Source organism: Falco punctatus, assembly GCF_963210335.1.
Source record: "Falco punctatus genome assembly, chromosome: Z".
NCBI lineage: Eukaryota > Metazoa > Chordata > Aves > Falconiformes > Falconidae > Falco > Falco punctatus.
In genome coordinates, this window is record NC_137586.1 from 37,614,433 (window position 1) to 37,634,875 (window position 20,443).

The 20,443-nt window shown below is 40.0% G+C and overlaps 1 protein-coding gene across 3 annotated transcripts in view; it reads left to right on the forward strand.

Moving 5' to 3' along the window:
• The window catches only part of FOCAD (focadhesin), a 126,989-nt gene that overhangs the window by 58,902 nt on the left and 47,644 nt on the right, over positions 1-20,443 (forward strand). For all 3 annotated transcript variants that reach the window (XM_080372894.1, XM_080372895.1, XM_080372896.1), the window contains 4 exons: positions 13,646-13,780; positions 14,163-14,213; positions 14,882-14,965; positions 16,325-16,460. In XM_080372894.1, coding sequence (XP_080229020.1) covers positions 13,646-13,780; positions 14,163-14,213; positions 14,882-14,965; positions 16,325-16,460 — 406 coding nt within the window. The remainder of the gene's footprint in view (positions 1-13,645; positions 13,781-14,162; positions 14,214-14,881; positions 14,966-16,324; positions 16,461-20,443) is intronic.

The following is a 20,443-nucleotide window of genomic DNA, read 5'->3' on the forward strand; positions in this document are numbered from 1 at the left end:
AACCTCATTTGAGAGCAGACATACCATACCACTGTTGAGAAGTGGAAGGCTGAGACAACTTCAGGTACTCAAGATGGAAGGAAGGGGAAAGAATGTCCTTGTGGACAGGTACCAGTTTCTCCTGTCCTAATTCTTACAGGTCTTCCTCATCTTGCTTTGTTTCCCCAGTTTCATGCCACTGTAATGTACCTGCCACCCAGGTATGCTGAAGGTTTAGTAGAGAGTTTTCTTGTCGTTTGGCAAGCTGGCTAACCATTTGGGTTAAGTAATGTAGTCTGTCCCTTATTTAGTATTTAGACTGCAGTTTGCAGTGCAGAAGCCTTAAACAGCATAACCACAGAGGTTGGTCAGAGGGTGCTTTCTCTCTCTGCCACTGTCTCAATAGATAACTGTGGGAAAGGGATTTAATCTCTTTGAGCTTTTCCATGGGCAGCTGCTTAGGTGCCCGATTCTAGCAAGCACCTAATTTTCAGTCAACTTCTGCACCAGTATAACAAGTTATGTTTTCATAATAGTGTTGACATAGGTGATGATGTAACCTTATAACCATGTGGTTTTATCAAAGCTCAAGTTCTCGGAGTCTCAGAAGGGCTCCTTTGTAAAAGTAACACTATAATAAAGTATGCTGCAACATTGATATTTTTGTTGTTGTTGTTGAATACTGTGGAAGAATAGTTTTCCATTTTGTTGACTGCACTAATTGTTTTGTGTAAATGTAATGGCTTTACCCAAAGTGCATACTACATGAATGGCATTAAAAGTACTAGCTTCACTTTTGCAGGACTCGCAAGAAGAGCTAGCCCTCCCCCCATCTTCCCCTTTTAATTTTTTTGGTAGCCATAACAAAAGGCCTTCAATGAATAGTGCACAGTAACTTGCATGTCAAAAATGTAAAATACACACAGTTCCTGCTGGACTACATTTCCTATTTCTGGGCAAATATTTTGGGGTTTTTTCCCAGTGATTTCAACAGAAGCCAGTGTACTTCCTATAAGGCCATCTATCTTGGCATCTAATCAATTTCATGTATCAAGTACTGTATGCAAACCAAGGAATTTTCAAGAATGAAAATGCTAGGCATAGCATTTAAAACCCCTTTCCAAGCTTTTTGTGGAAGTGGGTTTCTTGCTGTTTATTCACTCAGTCCATATGTATTTGTGTATTGATCTGAAAGAAACTAGCATAGCAGAGTAATATAACGAACTGAAAAATTGTCTGAGAAGAAATTATGTTGACCAAGTTTAACATTCAGGAGGAATTACAAAGCTAGATGGTGTTTAAACAGTGTATGCTTAAAAACTACTCTTAAAATGACGAGTTTGTGTTGAGATGCTATCAGAGGATCATTATCTTCTTGGGCTCAAGTTTCTGCCAGTTTCACTTTCTGAGGTCTGATTTACTTCTCATGCTCTTTTTGCCTTACTTTATATCCTTGGCCTTGTACATAGTTAACATCATGATTTCGGTTTGAACTCTTTAGCCAATAGTGTAGGTGCAGTTCCTTACCCGTGCAGATCTGCTGTTGAAGGGCACTGCCAGGCTCCCAAGGATGATCTCTGTATAGGTAAGGTTTTTTCCACATACAGAATTAGTGAGTAAAATAAGTTGCATAGGTACTGGCCTGTGTTCAGTCTAACTGGTCTGGGGAACACCCAGCCTCAGGATATTTCCCATTTTACTTGATTTCCCTATTACCTGCTACGGCTGCTAAAAGTGCTGCGGCTGCTTTTTTTTTTTTTTTTTTTTTTTTTCCATCTGAACTGTGTGATTTATGCCCTCACTGAATGAAAATGGTGTTACCAGCTGCACTTTCAAGTCAGCTACCAAAATCCGTTTTAGTGCGTCTTCATCACTGGCGTGATTTCTGTATTTTGGAAGCTGGAAATGTCAAAGATATTGTGGCAATTTTTCCTGTTACAAATGCACTATGTTGTATCGTACAATAGTTTGAGTTGGAAGGGACCCTTAAAAGTCATCTAGTCACAAACAGTTCCTCCTCCTGCATCTGCTTCTGTACCCAGCCTCTTTTCATCTTGGAAGCATTCATTGCAGTGGCAACTTTTGTTTTGTGTCCCTTGATTACGATAGGTGGCTTACTAGTGTTACCATGTTGTTTTCTTCTCTTCTTCTCCCTGTTTTTGCTTCCCAAAGCTTTGCCATTTTATGTATTTTGACATTTCATTTGCTTTTTTTTGCAAGGCTGGAACAGATTTTTAACCTTGTCTTCTGGTTTTGCTAATAAGATAGCTAGTACTCTTGCACTTTTTGTAAGAAATGGTATATAGTGATAGCTTGAGAGACACTGGATAGCTTCAGCAACACTAAATTCATCAATGTATTTTAGGTGGAGAAATTACTGCTTTGTCTAGTAGTAAGAAGATTTTATTTTTTTCAGAGCACACAGCATGATTTGCAGTGTTACTAGGTTTTGCCGAAACTTTGTGATCTAAAACACTGACAGTGGCTCTTAATTTGCATGTTACTTCTTTTTGTTTGGTCTTCAACTTCATGTTGGATTCATTGCGGACACAAAATACATTAAGGAATTCTATACTCTAAGTAATTATAATCTGTTAGCAGAAACTGGAAAACTACTTATGTAGGCCACAAAAATAATTCCCCTTTTGTATCTGACATTTCAATGTAAGCATTTTTTCATTTGAATGTGGGCATACTCTGTAGACAAAATGGTCATGGCCAAACTTTTTACTGTGGAAATGGCATTGAGGAGCGATTTGGCTGTTAATCCTCAGGACTAATAGTAGTGCATCTGCCTCTGCGGCACCATTGTGTTGTCAAGTCAGCTGGATTTGGAGTATTGGGCAAAATAAAGAAGATGGTCTTATTTACTAATAAGTATTATTTATTCCTAAATCATATTTGTCCATAAATGTCATAGGGCAGCCAGTGTCATTTTTTGTTATCACAGTGCAATACTCTCTGACCAGGTTATTTTAGATATTCCATGCATGGAAGATATAATATGTAATGTCAAATTTACTTGTTTAAAGATAGTTGTTACACAGGATTTCAGATTCAGCAGGGTGGTACAAAACATACTGAAATCGCAATACAAATGTAAGTTTTATTTAGCAAAATACAGCAATTGCAATATACAGTTCAGTCACAGTACCAATTAATGATTCCCATTACCCATCTCTCACTGTCATGTTGTTAAGTGTCCCTAGTTGCCAGGAAGGAATATGGGGGCTGAAGTCAGCTCAAGCCCCTTGCTCACTTCGAAATTCTCTTGTTGGCTGTCTAGTTTTTATACTATATGTTGGGCTGAGCCATGTATTTGCTTCCCCATGTGCTGATCTGACTGACTGAGAGACATGTTCACACTCTTAATGAACTGGGGAGAAGCATTCATACCATTGGTTGATCCACTGAACTGTTGATAGCTGTGTATCTAAAACAAAGGTCGTCTTTGTGTTGAGTCAGTTTCTTTGCAACAGCAGTGGTCAGTCCCACCCTGCATTATTCTCTGAGCTTCATGGGCACATCACCTTTGCTGGTGTGACCCTTCTATTGTAGGGGTTTATTGGTCCATCACAGTGTGTAATCCTTAATGCAAAGCAATGGTATGCCCTTTACTTTTGGCAAGTTGCACTGATTTCTGTAGCTGGCTATTAAGTATAACACTTTGCAGTAGAGGGTGTGTCTCATAGATTTTGCTGCGATGTTCCAGAAAGATTCCGATAGGTTTTATCCTAATTGCGGTTCAGAGGAGATTCTGAATTACAGGCAATCATAATGAAAGATGTGGAACTGCTCTGCAATAAATAAAGAATACCACATGTTCACTCGGTTACTGACACATTTACTGTCTGGATATACTGATTCAGTTTTAAGGTTTTATCAAAAAGCTAGAAAGGAAGACATAATTCACAAGTAGCTACCTGAGGATCATTTTGGGACAATGACAGACCAAGGAATCTATTTTATATTTCTGCTGAACCTACTGGATTGTTTTAATAAAAATTGCAGTTGTACTGGGATACACTTTTTTCTGTTTTGCATACTCTAGGAAGACATGCTAAGGTTGCTAAGAGGCGATGGAGTTGTTTAGAATGCTGTTAAACAAGACACATTGCCAGCTGTGTTTTCTAGGTTATTTCAAAATGCCAGTTCTACCCAAGTCATTTTTTCAGATTGCCGGAAGTTTTGAGCAGTATAAATATGTTTACTTCAAAAAATCAAGAAGAAACCCCCTTTTCTCATTTCATGTGTTCTTTTAGGATAGAGAACACGTAGACTATAAGGTGATGGCTACAGCACCACTGTGATCACAGGGAACAGTCAGCTATGGCAACCACAACCAAAAGGCTTCAGAGCTGTTGTTATGCAAGTGTTGTGGTCCATGATCCACCCAAAAGGAGAGGAGTCTTGCACCTTGCTTTCATTGGAAGAGGTTGTGACACCTGCAGATATCAAAAGGTGAACCCAAACAACCATAAAGAGCTAAGAAATATAACAAGCAATTTTTGGACCTTATTTTACAGTTGTTAAAGCTACCATTTCTCCTTTAAAAAGCAAGTGGAATAGTCCCTGTGTAGCCTAATCCAGTTGGCCCTCCTTTGTGGGGTGGGGTGGGCTAGGTGACCTCCAGAGATCCCTTCCAACCTAAGTTGTTCTCTGAGTCAAGGATTCTGTGATAGACTTGGTACGCCAGACTTGCTGAGGTGTGAATGGGTATTTGTCTCAGAGCAGATACTGCTTAAAATTATGTGCTGCTCTGACTTGCTTCCCCCCTAAATCAGAAGTGAAATTCAATTTAAATGTTGTTGTTGCCTATTTTTTCCTATGATTTCCCTTCTTAGGACAGTAAGTCATCTGAAGCAAGTGTGCTTTTTCTGTATTTGACATCAGTAAAATTTCTATTATTACAAAGATTTTATTATTTTATTATTATAAAGTGGGTTTTTTCCCCTCTAGCAAATATATTTTCAGTCAGTGCTTTTTCCAGCAGTAAGCTTGCTATTTTAAAATAAATTTTAAAAAACACAAGAAAACACAAATGTAACCCACAATGTACTGTGCCAGAAGCACTGACAACTTGGATGGTTGTTAATGTCTCAATATGACAATGAAATATCCGTTTGAACAAACCTAGGATGAATAAAAAAAACCCAACAAAGAACATGAAGGTGGAAACAGACTTAAAACTTCCACCAAAGTATGACACTTGTGTGTCTAGATCTGTGAACGTACATTTTCTGATTAACACTGGTTCTTTTTCTGCAGATAGTAATTGACTTATCAGTGTCATGAAATTCTCTTATCTTGCTAGTTTCATAAGAGTGTGTTGCATTTTTGGAGGACAGCTTTGTCCAGCTGAGCAGTGACTCTGGAATCACAGGGCTTTTCCTTTGGGGTTCATGACTGGCAGAGGCAGTTCATTACAAGATGTTTATCACAGTCATCTCTTCCTCCGGAAAGACATCATGTCAAGGTTATTAATGCTTTTATAACATTTTTATTTATTTACTTTTAAAATATTTCTGTGTAAAGTACAACTCTCCTATCTTCCCCGCTGTTCCCATCTCCCTGCTCCATTGGTTCACGGTATTTCATTTAGTACGATGTTTTCTGTAGGACTGCCATTATGTTACCAGTCTAGAAAATTCCTTCTGAAAGAAGCCAAGAGAATTGTACAGTCTTAACCTCTTTAAAAGTATTTTTAAAGGAAATCTAATGTTACAGCAACCGATGATGAAGTCCATTAATGACAGGCCAGAGGGCACAGCTGTACTCAGTGATGGTTTTAACATCCTCTAGCTTCTGTATTTATTGGCTACTACGTGATGTTTAGTGAGATTAAATATTCTTCAGATAGATTCACCAAGTTTATTTGGGTTATTACCCAGTCTGAAGTCATATGAGATCCACTTCAAAACCAAATACTTAGTTGTCAGCATAATTTGGGCAGGCGGGACATTCTGTAAATTCTTTTTTTTTCTCAGAATGCAGCAAAAGTTTTTAAGTTATGGTATATTCCAAGCTGCACTGCTTCTTCAGTTAAGACAAAAAAAACCCAAAAACCCACACATGCCCTTGTTGACAAATCTCTTCTTCCAAACCTGTCCTTGGATTCTTTCTGTCCCAATTTAAAATTGAAATAGAATTTAATAACCTGAATGAACTCATATTGTTTCTATTGTCCTTTTATAATAAATGAAAATAATAATAATGTTTCTTCCTCTCCTAATACCAGCAGTGTTTAAAATGAGAAAGAAGTGACTTCCTGCAAGCTCCTGTGCTATAAACTGAGTATGCAATGGCACTGTGTTATTTTTGGTTGAGAAGCATACAAAGTAAACATGTCTTATATTGTGGCAGAAGAGGGTGTAATCATTTGAGGATGTGTGTTTTCTTTTGAAGGCATCCAGTGAGAAATGAAACATACACCTGCAGTGTTTAGAAGTTATTTTTTGATACTTAGAAAACTTTCCCTTTTGCATTCTTAAAGAATACAGTTTCCAAAATGCTAGTATGCTATGATTTCTGGATGCAGCAATGCAGTTTTTCAAATGTTCCCACCTCTAATTGCAAAGAACCAGAATTTGCTTGGGACCTCTTTAGATCTAACACTTGGATGCTGGGTTATTGAATGAAGTTCTTATGCTTTAACTGGCAGCTCTCAGAGTGGCATGTTGTAAGACCATCTGCTTTAGAGTGGGAACTCTGTTGCAACTGTTCTTTGCAAAGGCAGAAACATTCTGGGTAGTGTTGAAAAGTTTTCGGATTTCCATCAGATTAAAGGTACTCTCAAAAGAACAGAACTATCATGCAAGTGAGAGAGTTTCAATTTTGTCAGAAATGCCAAAGGAACCTTGCTCAGTGGCTCTATAAATTGTGATTATCTAATTGAACATCACTGAACTGAAAATATTATTACTCAAATTGTAGTAATTTTTTTTTTTGCAGTTTCATTGAATAAAGAATTTGATACAGGCTGGTGCTTATTTTTGTCACTGTGTTGAATTGAATGTGAAGTGAGGTTTGGATTCGTAACACTGGATCCTAGAAATGTGAGCAGGTCCTCAGTGCAGAGCTTTTTAACTAGCTGCCAGAATTATATGTGCCTTTCTTGCCAGAGAAATCACTGACCTTGAAGAATTCCACTGATTCTTAATTGTGTTATTCAGCTTCATGCACAGCTATTTAATGGGACCATGATGAGAATGATTCTGGGTTCAGTAGAGGTCCAGAGTGCCACATACTGAGAATGCAAGAGAATGCCTTAAGTCAAGAGAATCCTTGGTCTGTCTTACAGTTAAAATCCTTTATGCTGCTCAGGCCTGGCAGCATCTCAATGTTCTGCAGGACTTGAACCTTCGGTTCTTTGAGTTAATAATCTGGGTAAGATGAGAGCTGCACATCTTTGGATTTATGACAACTAATGGATACCATGCGTCTGGGGTTTTGTCTCAATGTCTGCCCAGTACCTCAAGACCTCATCCAAACTGAAGATTCTTTTTAGTACTTTTCTCCGTGCTTTAGAGCTTCAGGTAGGGGCAGTGTTATGATGAAGGGTCAAGTCTGAAACTTTGCTGGCAAAGTTTTTTGACAGCTAAAGCACTTTGTTTTGTTTTAATCTCCTTTTATTCAAAACCAACCCCCCTAAATACAAATACTAGGAAAGCAAATTAAATGGCATTCTTTACCTTTTGCCTTCCAGAGCAATACAAGAGCAGTGGTGAGTGAGGAAATGGAAACATTTGATAGTGAAAGGTTGGAAAGACCAACAAGAAAGTATGACTGTCATCTTAACAATTTTTGTTTAGTATGATCCAGCTTTTTATTCTCTATGGAATTAATCTGTTCAGTAATACAACTTGTTAGACGATGTATTTTGGAACTGTGTGTTATGTTTGGTGTGCTGGGATCCTGTCTGAGACAGCATGTTGGCAGTTGCAGTGTAGTAATTCAGTACATTAAGCATGCTAGAGATTGGCAAGTCATTGATTACAAAAACAGAAGTCAAGAGTTGTGTAAACTGGCATGTGTATATTGCTGTACTGAAGAATGCGTCTTTCTGCAAGTAAATTATGCCTATACTCTTCAATAAAATGTTTAGCATTTGGAAGCTCATTTGGAAACATGGGCTGTTTCTCTTAGCCAGTAGAAAAACTGAGTAGAAAAGCTGGACTCCCACTTCTCAAGGTAGGCATATATCAATAGATTTCAAATCAGTAGTATGTTTATATAATTTCTGCTGTTAGTTATGCATAAAGTAAAGAAAATAAATTGTTAAAATTGATTTTATAGTGAAATTATTTTGGTGTTGACAAAACTACCAAATTAGTATTTATTGCTTACAGTCTGCTGAGTACTGTGTCCTGTATAGCAGTTACACTGCATTTTGTGCCTAAGATGCTTACATGTGCGTGAATGTGTGGAAAGCAATCCTCAGTGGAATACTGTATAAGATGCCATATGATTATTGTAATACTATTGTTGTTTATGTGTGAGTTAACACACCAGGTTTTTCGGCATAAGTGTTTTTCGCATACCAGATAGATGTGGTCAAAAAACAGTATGCTGTTTCAACGTAGCTGATGGAAGACCTTTGATAAATGTTGCTCATGCACATTTCACTTAGCTCCACCTGCCATGGGATTTAACAACGAAAATGCTAATACTTCTAATTCCAAACAGTTATGACAGAGTGCAGTTGCCGTTGCTTAGACGTGGTATGGGTGCCTGCTAAATCTGAAACTTCTGTTAGATTGATGCCTGAGTTTATGGCCTTTTTTTCATCTGATAGCTGAAATTGGAGAATGTGTGTGATACTATAGGAAAGAATGAAATGAAACATTCTTGGCTAGGTAATAATTTTGTAGTCTTGCTAAATGACAGTATCAAATGAGACCACATGAATGCACAACTTCGTTTCTTTTCATATTAATACAAGGTGTATTTTCTGTTTCCAGACAACTAGCTCATTACAAAGTTAAAATTTCTAGATAATTTAGTTTAGTAAGAACTTACAGGATTAATAGATGTGTCTGCCTTTCTCAATACTGGAAGAGATATTTTCTTATTCTTAGAAACTGTATTTTGAAAGATGGGGAAGAGAGGCACCATTTTCACTTGAATTGTTAGCATATTAGGTGTTTCTAGGCATCAGTGGTCATTACAATACAAATGTACTCATGGGTTTTCTGTTCTGTTGAAATGGATTCAACTCAAAAGGCATCTGCAGTTTTTTAGATTTCACTCTAAAATGTGTTTTGCAACTCACTGAAGTGACTGCTTAATTCAGTAACTACCTGAATTCAGTGATACCAACCATCACTGTAGCAGCAGGTGAAATCAGCTTTTGAAATCACATTGCCCTACCTGAAGAACAAAAGCTGATCTTTTCACTGGAGGTTTTAGGATTCAATCTGAGCTCTAGAAACTGAATACAAACACACAAGCATACAAAAGAGATGACTTGCACGATGAACAGATCTTGTACGTCATCAGTCAATTACTTTTGGTCTTATGGCAAAGAATTAATAAGCAAATAGTGGAATAACAGTGGTTTTAATACAAACTTACCTAAGTACATGGAGCAATGTGAAGGTGCTTATTTGACTGTCAAATGGATAGATGACTTAAACTGGTAGTTTGCACTGATTTTGCAGTGTAAATTGTTCCTTTCCTACTGAAGGAGGAATGAGGTGAGCATAATGGGAGTAGAGGAATTAGCTGTGAATGTGTTTGAAGTTGAAGACCAGTGCTTCTTTGGATTCCTTTCCCTTTCCAAAAGGACCAGCATGATGCTTACTTCTTGAACACTTTTCATCAGGTTGGAATGTGAGAAAGGCCATTTGCTTTGACTGTGTAAGTCCTCATAGATTTCTAAAAGCTTCTGGATTGGTGTGAGGAACAATCCAAAGAATTTCCAGTGTGTATAAAATTATTCAAATCACTTTTCAGACTTGAAGAAGAACTTAAGAGAGTGGGCCACAGCTCAGCTTGAAATCTTCCTATATGCTGCTGTTAGTCTTCATGAAATACTGTGGTGAATACTGTAGTGAACATAAGCAGTAGGCAGAAAGGACTTTTTTAGCATTCCTAAGTGGAAGTAATCACATTTGTGAGGAGACGTGTTTCTGAGTGCTGTAAATGAAACAGTTTATGTTGTGGTACGAAGCTTGAATTGTGCATTCTTGGAAATGAAGCTGAGCATCAGGAACTTCTGGGTCAAGTGTAACAGTGCCAGTATTTTCCTTTGGATGTCATTGCTTGCAGTTTTAAAAAAATTCCTCTGTACTTATATTCATGCTGTGCTGTGCTGACATTTGCAACAGCAGGAAAAAAAACCCAAAGCTCTTGTTTCAATTGTGGTACTTGCACAACACTAATCCTTTTACTTCAGGGAGGACCTTCTGTCTGAAGAAATCAAAATGCTTTTGTAACAATTAATCTGTACAAGTTTCCTGTGAGTATTCCTTTTTTCAGATAGGAGAAATCAAAGCCTTTGCTTTCTTCCAAACCTTCAACAAAATCACACTCCAGGGTTTGCTTCTTGTGCTTTCATATGACCCGCAGGATTACTCTTTTCTCTATGTACTGTGAAATTTTGTACTAATTAGTGTGACACTGAGTTTCCAGACTCACTGTCTTCAGTGCCTTGATGATAAGTTGCTTAATTTCAGAAACTCAGGACTTTGAATTAATGATAGTTTGGTAAAGTGCTTAAGAATAATCATGAACTTAAGCACAAAAAGTGATCTGGTATTCACTGGGACTGTTCATGTATTTAAAGCTAGGCTAAAGGTGGAATGCCTTTTTGAATTGAAGTCTGAATGTTGTCCTAAAAGTGGATCGTTCACCCAATATGCAAGAGCCAGTCAGCACACAGAGTCGAAGTATTTCTTTTATTACAGGTTTGCGCAAAGCTGGGGCCTAGGTGGTGTTCCACAAAGCAAGCCCAAAACTCAGAAGAACAGGAATAATATTTATACAGTCTAGTTATACATATGTGTGGATGGCTGGCTAGCTGAGGGGGGTCACGTGGACATGGTCCAGCTGGCTGGACGGGAATGCACATCGCTCTCAGCTTATCTGAAGTAAAGCAAAATACACTGTCTTTGGCTGCTCTTGTTACACGGTGGCAGGAGGATTTTGGTGGGAGGGGAGTGTTGCAGGTGGGAACAGATGGCTGCAGAGGAGAAACTAGGGGCGGGCTTGGTGTTTAGGCGGCTAACCAGTGATGGGCTTGACTTTTGTAGTGTGTGTGAGCTAATTGTGGGAAGGCATAGAGGGTGACTGTGGGGGACGGTGGACGAAGTCTGCTGATCACTCATATTGAGTGACTGTGTCTTCCCTCTGTCGCGACACATAGGTATTTTCCAAACTGTACCTAAAAGATACTATTGGTAATTAGTTGTGCACGGTAGCTTCCTAATGGTCTGTAGTTGTCTCGCATTGATTTAAAGTTAGTGTATTTTTAATTTACTATGCATGTCTGAGGGAGGCAGGGGGGTGGTCTTTTAGTGCTGAATTGAGTCAGTGGTCATGACCTGCCCCTGCTGCCTTTACAGCCCTAGGTAGAGCCACCTTCTGCTGACTTCTTGTCTTCATTGCAGTTAACTGGTTGTTGGCACCTCCTGGGGTAGGATGTTCCCTTTATGAGATTTATAGTTCTCCTTCAAGGGCACAGTCATTCATACAAAGTTACAGCTATGCGGCTAACCTAGCATCACTAGGAGAAGAGAATCATTTCATGTTGACAGCAATGAGATCACGGAGACTGAATGCATAGCTAGACACCATTAAAAGTGAAGCGTGTCTCCAGAACATTCTTTCAGGCAGCTTGCCATGAGAGTGAACTAGCTGACTTGATAAAATAGGGCCAATATTTTCATGTATTCTGTGAAAAAACACTGTAATACAGAAGTTGCTGTAAATATGTGTTATCAGGCACTTGGTTCCTGTCTTTATTCAGTGTGATGTCTGTGAGCCCTGGAAGTCATAGTTGGCTAGGGCAAAAAACCAGGAGATTTGCTGTGGATTATGAAACACTTGAGTGAGAGTGAGGAAAAGGTTTGTTGTTTGGTGCTAATGAAACCATTCAACTGTGAGAAACAAGTGGTAGAACTCCCCCCTTTGCTGACCTTCCCCCCGCGCGCCCCCCCCCCCCCCCGATTTTTTTCTTACAGCTGACAAAATCACATACAGTTTTTGCCGTTGAGCTGGCTAGCTAATGCTTTTTACCATGCTATAATGCTTCCCAGTGTATGTTCTATCTGCATATAGATCAGGAGAATTCGCTCCTGATAAGTCTTCTTGTCACCTAACTACTGGGGTACATGTATCTAGTACTATTAAATTTTGAAACTTGATTGTTTGGCTTTCCTCTATAGGTATTAAAGAGCAGGACAGACTTTTTTTCTATGCGGAATGCTGCCTTTTTGTTTGAGGATTTCAACTTTTTGGGTGTTTTGTTTCCCCCTGCCCCCAGTGATTTCTGATCTGTGAAAAATTCCAGCCATGGAACCAAACCCTGTAAGATACTCGGAGTGTTACATTTTATAGTCTGTAATGACAAGATACTTTGCTTTTCAGGGTATGCATGTTCCATAACCACATATTGACCTTCCGAGTTGAAAAAAAACCAACCCAACCAATAGAAAAAGCATGATTTTTCCAGTTTATACTGGATTCTTTGTAGGGTGGAAGCCTGCAGATACTTCTGGTTTTACCTGCCATTGCCAATATTATGTTGTTGTTGCCAGCCCCCTTCTTTTTCTTCTTTCTTTGGGAATCTAGTTGGGATTGCAGAAGTGTGTCTGAAGTGATTTCAGTTTCTATTTAATGCACAGTAACTTTCTGGTTTCTAGTATAACTGCAAAGGCAGATTTAAAAGGCTCAAGTTACTATGTTCAAAGGACTTGGAAAGCAAATGATGAGGCTTTGAATTCATATTACAGAATACAAAATTCCATGATTTTCAAACCAGTTTTACAGTTTTAGTAAGTTAACAATTGGAAGCATGATGTTGCTATCATCTGTGGTTTCCTGATAGAATTTTTTAATGTTTCTGGTTCATTGAAGTGATTTCTCTTGCTGTAGATTTTAAGAACTGACCTGCTTAGTATAGGGCTAAAGAAGCTGTGGTAGTAGTGCTTATTTTAATTTGACATTTTCCCAGTGATTTCTGGATTCCTGCAGTTTTTCATTCTTCTTTTGTTCCACAAATGTAGTTGGATTTGGTTGTGTTTAAAGATTAAGGGCATTTTGTTTTAGAGGGGGCTTCCAGGGAACATAGCTTCCATTGCTTTCATCCCCTTGAGCTCCCAGAGACAGCATGCTTTTAAGCTACTTTGAACAAGTGAAGTAAGCAGTAGTGTTATATGAAGATACATCTACAGCTTTATATGTATTGCTAACAGTGTCCTATTTATTCTTACTGGCAGCTGCTTTATCTGGTGAAGTGTTGTGCAGTATTATTGCATAATGTCAATTAATATACTGTGAGACTTTTAACATAAGTTGTTTTAACATGCTTGCTTTTTTTTTTTATGAACCCTATATTAACTTGTGTTCCCAAATAGGAAGAAAGAAGGCAAATACCGGAAAGAAATGTTGTTTAAGTCAGGTTGGAATTGCAGTTAGTAATGGTGACTTTGCCTTTCCCCTCCAGGTTGTTTGCATCCATTCTACATGGAATGCTTTGTCACCAAAGCTGAGTTGCGATACCAGACCCCTCGTTTTAAAAGCTCTGAATGAATTGTTTGCCCTGGTTCCCTCATTAGCAGTGAATACAGATGAACATGAGGTATGTACTCAAGGACTAAGGTGAGTCTCTTAGTGTATCTTTGTATATGAGTTTTAAATGTGCCTGTTTGTTTTTAATAACTAAATAGCTCCCACTGCCTAATTCAGGTTAATCATAGTGCATATTTCCATACAGTTTCACAGTTTTACGTTGCATTAGTGAATCCTGGGAGACAGGTGAGAAATTCCAGTGCAAGGTTGATCGGAGGTTCCTTTCTCCCAGAATGTGAGGACATGTGAATGCAGCTACAGTTCAAACCTGTTCCACTTAACTAGCTCAGTGCATGTTAATGTGGCAGGAGTTTGTTTCAGGTAACTGCCTCTGTTTCAACTGCTTATTTGGTTAAAGAAAATCTGAATGCCTATTTTGTTTGCTTTTACAGAAGTTCAAAGCTCAAGTTATCAGCTTCCTTTGGAACAACACACAAAACAGGGTAGGTGATACAACTGAAAATGTTTCTTTCTGGTGTCAGCAACTGGATATAAAGTTTTATACTTTTCTGTCAAGACAAGGTTATCGGTGTCAGCAATCTCATTTTCTAATGGGGTTTTCTTCTTGCCATTGACCATTTAACACTGATTTTGAAGCAATGTAATGTGCATGAAAGGTGGTAATTGATGGTCCTAACCTCTGCCACTTCCAAGGAGAATTGTAACACAAACTAGTTTGACTCCTCTGATAGGCTTCAACCTTGACAGGGTGAAGCACTTTTGGCAAAGGTGCAGCTAGGACAACTAACTCAGTTCTTTGCTGGGGTATTGTAACGCAGTGGGAATGCTGGATCATCATCCCCATGAGGCTGATGGAAGCAAAGTATTTTAGTTTAAATATAGATTAGATATTTCTACATAAACTACCCTAACAGCAGTAATGGAGTGTAGCAATCATAATCTTTGCTATCAAGCCTAGATAGTTGGTCTTGCTAGTTTGCATTGTATATATAAAGTAAGCAATTGAGAATGAACCTCAGGAAAACACTGTTATTTTAAAGTCTTTTCCAGCATTCAGTGGTTAGTGGGTAGGGTCTTTGAATGTTTCTAGTAGGTACCAATACCATATACTGTACTTGTGATTTTCTTTTTCTTCCTGTTAATTTTCTAGGATGCTCTTGTGGCCATTTCAGCCTATAAATCACTCTCGTCATTTGGCTCTGAAGAACATAAAATTCTTCATCTTCCTGAACAGGTAGCAATGTTGTATGTTTAATAGTAAGGACTTCTACCTGACATGAGTTATGTCCTATTGGAAGGGAAACAAGGCGCTGTGCCATCTACCAGACAACCGTCAGAGCCTCACAGAAGGAATATGAGCTCCTGCTGGTGAAATGGGGTGATATTATGTATGATTAGCATACATACTATGATGATGTATGCTAATCATCATTAACATGTATGTATGTTTAGCATATGTATGATGAGAGGGGAGAGGCACAAATGGAGGCTGAGTGAGGTCTAAGCAGTCAGAAAGAAGGTATGTTTTCTTCTTTCATTAGTTAAATCATCAGGTTATTTTGGGGGCACCTCATCTGCATTTTATGCTCTTCTGTTAATGCTTGCAGTCAGGTCTTGACAATAAGCAGCTCTTGTGATGACTGCTTCATCCATTGCAGTCACACTTATGCTTAGAGCTTTTGTTCCTGAAATGAGCAAGTCAGTTTGAAAAGTAAGTATTATTTTTGGAATTAAGCTGAAAACTTTTCCTTCATTTCTGTTCTGAACTTTTACAGCATAACATTTTGCTTTTTTAGTTGATAAAGGCAGACAGAAAGGAATTGAGGTATTTATTGGAAAACTTTTTAAGTATGTGGAGGGCTGTTAAACTGAAACTTGAGTCTGATCAGTTTGCTCAATAACCTTACAAAACGGAAGAGTGCAAGGAGATGAACATACAAGGTCTTCCATGTGACTTTTTTCCCACAATAACCTTGTAAGATAGGCTAGGCAATAATCAGTAGTCCATTGGTTCTTTATGGCACAGTAAATACTTCTGTAAGTTTTTATTTACTACATTATTACAAGATTTGCTCCATTTGTGTGTTGTAACGGGCTGTTATGAAAAGGTCGGAATAAGAAACTTTAAAATTAAAAACATACTTGCTTTATATAAATTGATAAGAATAGTTCAGCATAAACCTTACAAATGAAGTGTGTGTTTGGCATAGACAAGCATGAAATAGAATAAGGAAAATCTCCTAAACAGTGCTGTAATACTAAATATTTTACAGTAAAACATAGCTTTTTATTATTGGTGCTGTTACTTTACACTTGTCAGAAAATGAGTAAGTCTGTTTTCACTGAAAGCATTGTAAATATATTGCAGTTTTTCAAATTCTGAAAACTAGTGTGGAAAAACGATGTCTAGCATTCGGGTAGAAGAATAGCTTATAATCTTGCAGCTTCAAATTAATGAAATGGAGTGAAATTAATGAGATTAGGAACTTTTCATATTTAGTTGGTGGTTTTGACATTGTTTGATACTTGGAGTCAGAAAGGTAATGAGGATTCAGAATTTTTATGCTGACATTCCATTTTTTTAATCTTTCAGGCACGACTAGAAGTTGACTCACTGGAGGAGGCAGACATGAATGAAGATGAAGAGGAGGAGGAGGCAACAGATCTTTCTGTTCCAGGTTTTTCATACATCAAGCTGTTGTCTCTAACACCAGCTTCTGTTTTAGGAGGTATAATACATAAAGTATTTGAGGTTACTTTGCAGAATTATAATCACTGTGGCTGTACAGACATTTGGTTTTTTTGTAATGGAGTGTCTATAATGGAGCATTATGTTAAAGTGTAGCTTTCCCCCTGCCCCGGGAAAATATCTTACCAGATTATCCATTTTTAGGAACATAGTGGGTCAGAGGTCCTCATGGTGGAAAAAGTGCTTGCAACATAACTTACAAATCCTTATCTGTCATATAGGAGAAGCTGGTTCCGTATAATTTGCTTCAAGGGCTTGCTTGCTTCATCACAGGGCTGAGACCTGGCTGATGGCAGAGCCCAGAGGGCTGTGACCAGCGGCGCAGCCCAGCTGGGGGCCCGCAGCCAGCGCTGTGCCCCGGGGCTCAGCACCGGGTCCCGTCCTGCTCAGCCCACCCACCAGCGCCCTGGGTGAAGGGGCAGAGCGTGCCCGCAGCCAGTTTGCTGGTGGTGCAGCGCTGGGAGGGCGGCTGATACCCCGGAGGCTGCGCTGCCGTTCAGCGGGGCCCGGGCAGGCTGGGCAGTGGGGCGGGGGGGGCGTCATGAAGCTCAGCAAAGGCGGGGGTAGGGTCCTGCGCCGGGGGGCAGCGACCCCACGCACCAGCACAGGCTGGGGCTGACCTGCTGGCAGGCAGCTCTGCGGGGAAGGACCTGGGAGGCCTGGAGGACACCGAGTGGCCCGTGGGCCGGCAGTGTGCCCCGGTGGGCAAGGAGGCCGCTGCCAGCGTGGGCTGCATCAGGAGGAGCGTGGCCAGCGGGTGGAGGGGGGTGTCCTGCCCCTCTGCTCTGCCCTGGTGAGGCCGCACCTGGAGTGCTGTGCCCAGCGCTGGGCTCCCCAGTTCAGGAGAGACAGGGAGCGACTGGAGAGGGGCCAGCGGGGGCTGCCGAGGGGGTGAGGGGGCTGGAGCATCTCCCTCATGAGGGAAGGCCGAGAGAGATGGGCCGGTGCAGCCTGGAGAAGGCTGAGAGGGGATCTCATCAATGTACACAAATATCTTAGGAGCAGGTGTCAGGAGGATGGGGCCAGGCTTTTTTCAGTGGTGCCCAAGACAGAACAAGGGGCAGCGGGCACAAACTGCAGTGCTGGAGGTTCCATCTGAATATGAGGAAGAACTTGTTTACCATGATGTTCAGCCAGCCATCAACCAGCACCCCCAGGCCCTTTCCCACCAGGCCCTTTCCAGCCGCTCTGCCCAGCCTGTAGCGCTGTGTGGGGCTGCTGTGACCCAAGGGCAGGACCCGGCACTGAGCCCTGTTGAACCTCACAGGAATGGCCTCGGCCCATCGCTCCAGCCTGCCCAGGTCCCTCTGCAGAGCTTTCATTTATATTTATATATACATAAAGTGCCTATCACCATATTGGTAAACATTCTCTGGAACCACTCTTTGTGGCAGAGGTAACAACAGGAATCAGTCTGTTATTACCTCAGCACTTCTGTTTCCAGCCAATTTAAACTAAAAAAAAAAAAAAAACGCAAGACTTCTCTGCCCTCAAGCAGATCAACACCCCCCCCCCAACTTGGTGTCATCTACAAGCTTACCAAGAGTGCGCTTGACCCCTCATCCAGGTCATCGATAAAGACATTAAACGGGACTGGCCTGAGCACTGAGCCCTGGGGAACACCATCTGTGACCGGCCGCCAGCTGGATGTAATGCCATTCACTGCTGCTCTTTGGGCTTGGCCGTCCAGCTAGCTGCCGTCCATTCAGGTGCAGGGTACACCCATCCAAGCCATGAGCAGCCAGTTTCTCCAGGAGAATGCTGTGGGAGACGGCGTCAAAGGCTTTACTGAAGTCTAGGTAGACAATATCCACAGCCTTTCCCTCATCCAATAGGCAGATCATCTTATCGTAGAAAGACGTCAGGTTCGTCAAGCAGGACCTGCCTTTCATAAACCCATGCTGGCTCAGCCTGATGCCTGGCTCCCTATTCTTTAATCTTTGCAGTAGAAGGAAAATCTTTAGGTTTTTTCAGCATCCGCATGCCTCTTCCTGGAGACTTGAACTCTATAACATAACATAGTTATGCTTTGGGAGCTGCAGTTAAAAGGTTCCAATAAGAAGGTGGGCTTGGTGCTGGCATTAATACTGAATTGTGGGGTTTCTTTCCAAGTGCCTTATCCAGCTCTGTTGGAGGAAAATACCTAAGTTTGCAAATCTGTAGGGTCTGTTTCTGCAGCAGAGCTGAGGAAAAATTAGGAAACAAAGTAAAAATAGACTTTCTGTGGCAGTTGGTTGGAACATGCTGCAATTCCAGTTTGCTGTAGCTCTCTGCTTATGTCAGGCATTGGAAAGTGAATTTTTATGCAGTGTTTTCTCCCCTTTAAAACTAAGCTGTCATTTCAGTTTCCATATTATGTCAAAGCATTAGAATCCACAGGGTATCAGAAGGGGTATGAAATCTTTATTATTTGTCATTTTAGTAGTTCTTCATGTTGGGTGTCTGAGACTTGTCTGAAACGTGGTAGAGAATTAAAAATAATCCCATATAAGAAACTATGCACTTCAGACAATGGCTATTATCATTATTATTATTGTGATTATCTTCACTACTACTACTATTACAGAGAGGTATATCTCTGCAGGAATGATGCTAAGAATTTTTTCTGGTGATACTAGTTACCTCTTTTTTTTCCTTCAGTCTGATTCCAAGCATTAAAGTACAACATTCTAGCATTTGCTGTGCATCTAGGTGTTTCAGTAAATTCATCCAGATTTTCAGGTTTGGGTTATATCTGGCAGCCTAGATCCTTGAGATGTGTCTCTTGCATGAAGAATTGCTTTTGAGTGGCTTGTAAGTATTAAGTCCTTTGGTATAATTAGCAAGTGCAGTAATTTGACAGTAGTGATATGACCTGTACTAGGGTGTCCCTGTCAATGTGGATGGCTACCAGCAGAGAGAGAGCTGTCCTCTTTCACCGGGTTTCTTCTCTATTGCTGTATCCACCCTAAACAAAAAAAGCTCTTGCAAAAGTAAAGAGCAGGTAGGTGGATAGTGTATTCATGTCAATAAATCTAGTTTTGTTGGAAGAGTATATAGTGTTGAGGATTGGGGACAAAGATTCACAGTTTCTGTTTGAGTCACTGTAGCAAAAATTCCTAACTGCATTCGGAGGCTTTTGTTTGAAGAATATTGGCATTACAGGTGGAGAAAAGAAATATCCCCAGGTGTAGGTGCCCTTCCTGCCATGCTACAAAAACCTATCAGATTTAGACTGCTAGTCCACTGTGAAGTTGAACAGGGAACAAGCATTGCTAAAAATCGTGGGAACTTGCTGATAACAGGAAATGTGGAGAAGTTTCAGTACAAAGCTATTTTAGTGCAAGCTGCCATAGGTATTTCTTGGACCCAGAAAGATGAGGGAGTGCCCTTTTGTCTCCATTGTACTGTAGTTCCTAGTGAAAGCAGGACTGCCTGTGATTTGGGAACTTGTATCCTAGAGTTTTAAGCCTAGTGTGAAACAGTTTCTATAAATCCCCTTAAAACTCAGTTGAAGAACTGAAGCACTAACAGACTTAAACGTATCAAGTTTGCAAGGTCCGGGTACAATGCTGGCTCTCAGTTGTGATGTGGTAACAAACTCTATGCAGTCATATATGTGTACATACATGGCACATACGGAAACATGACTTTTTTTTGAACATGTGCCTGTAAAGGCTGCTTCAGATTGACTTCATAAATGAACAATAACTTTATATTAATTCTGTGTAATTTTAAACCTGGTTAGACTAAAATGCATAGCTTGAGAATACAGAACTTAATAATTTGTACTGCTATGTTAACAGAAATCAAGGTAGTACATCTCTCTTTCTGTATCCCTGTTTGCATATACTCACTCTCTCTCCCATCTACCCTCTTTGCATTGTGCTTTGAAATCTTTCATAACAACCTGGTTTTAAAGGCAATATTTTTCACTACGTTGGTAAACATCAGTTTTATTTCTCTCCTGTCAGCATGTGGCAG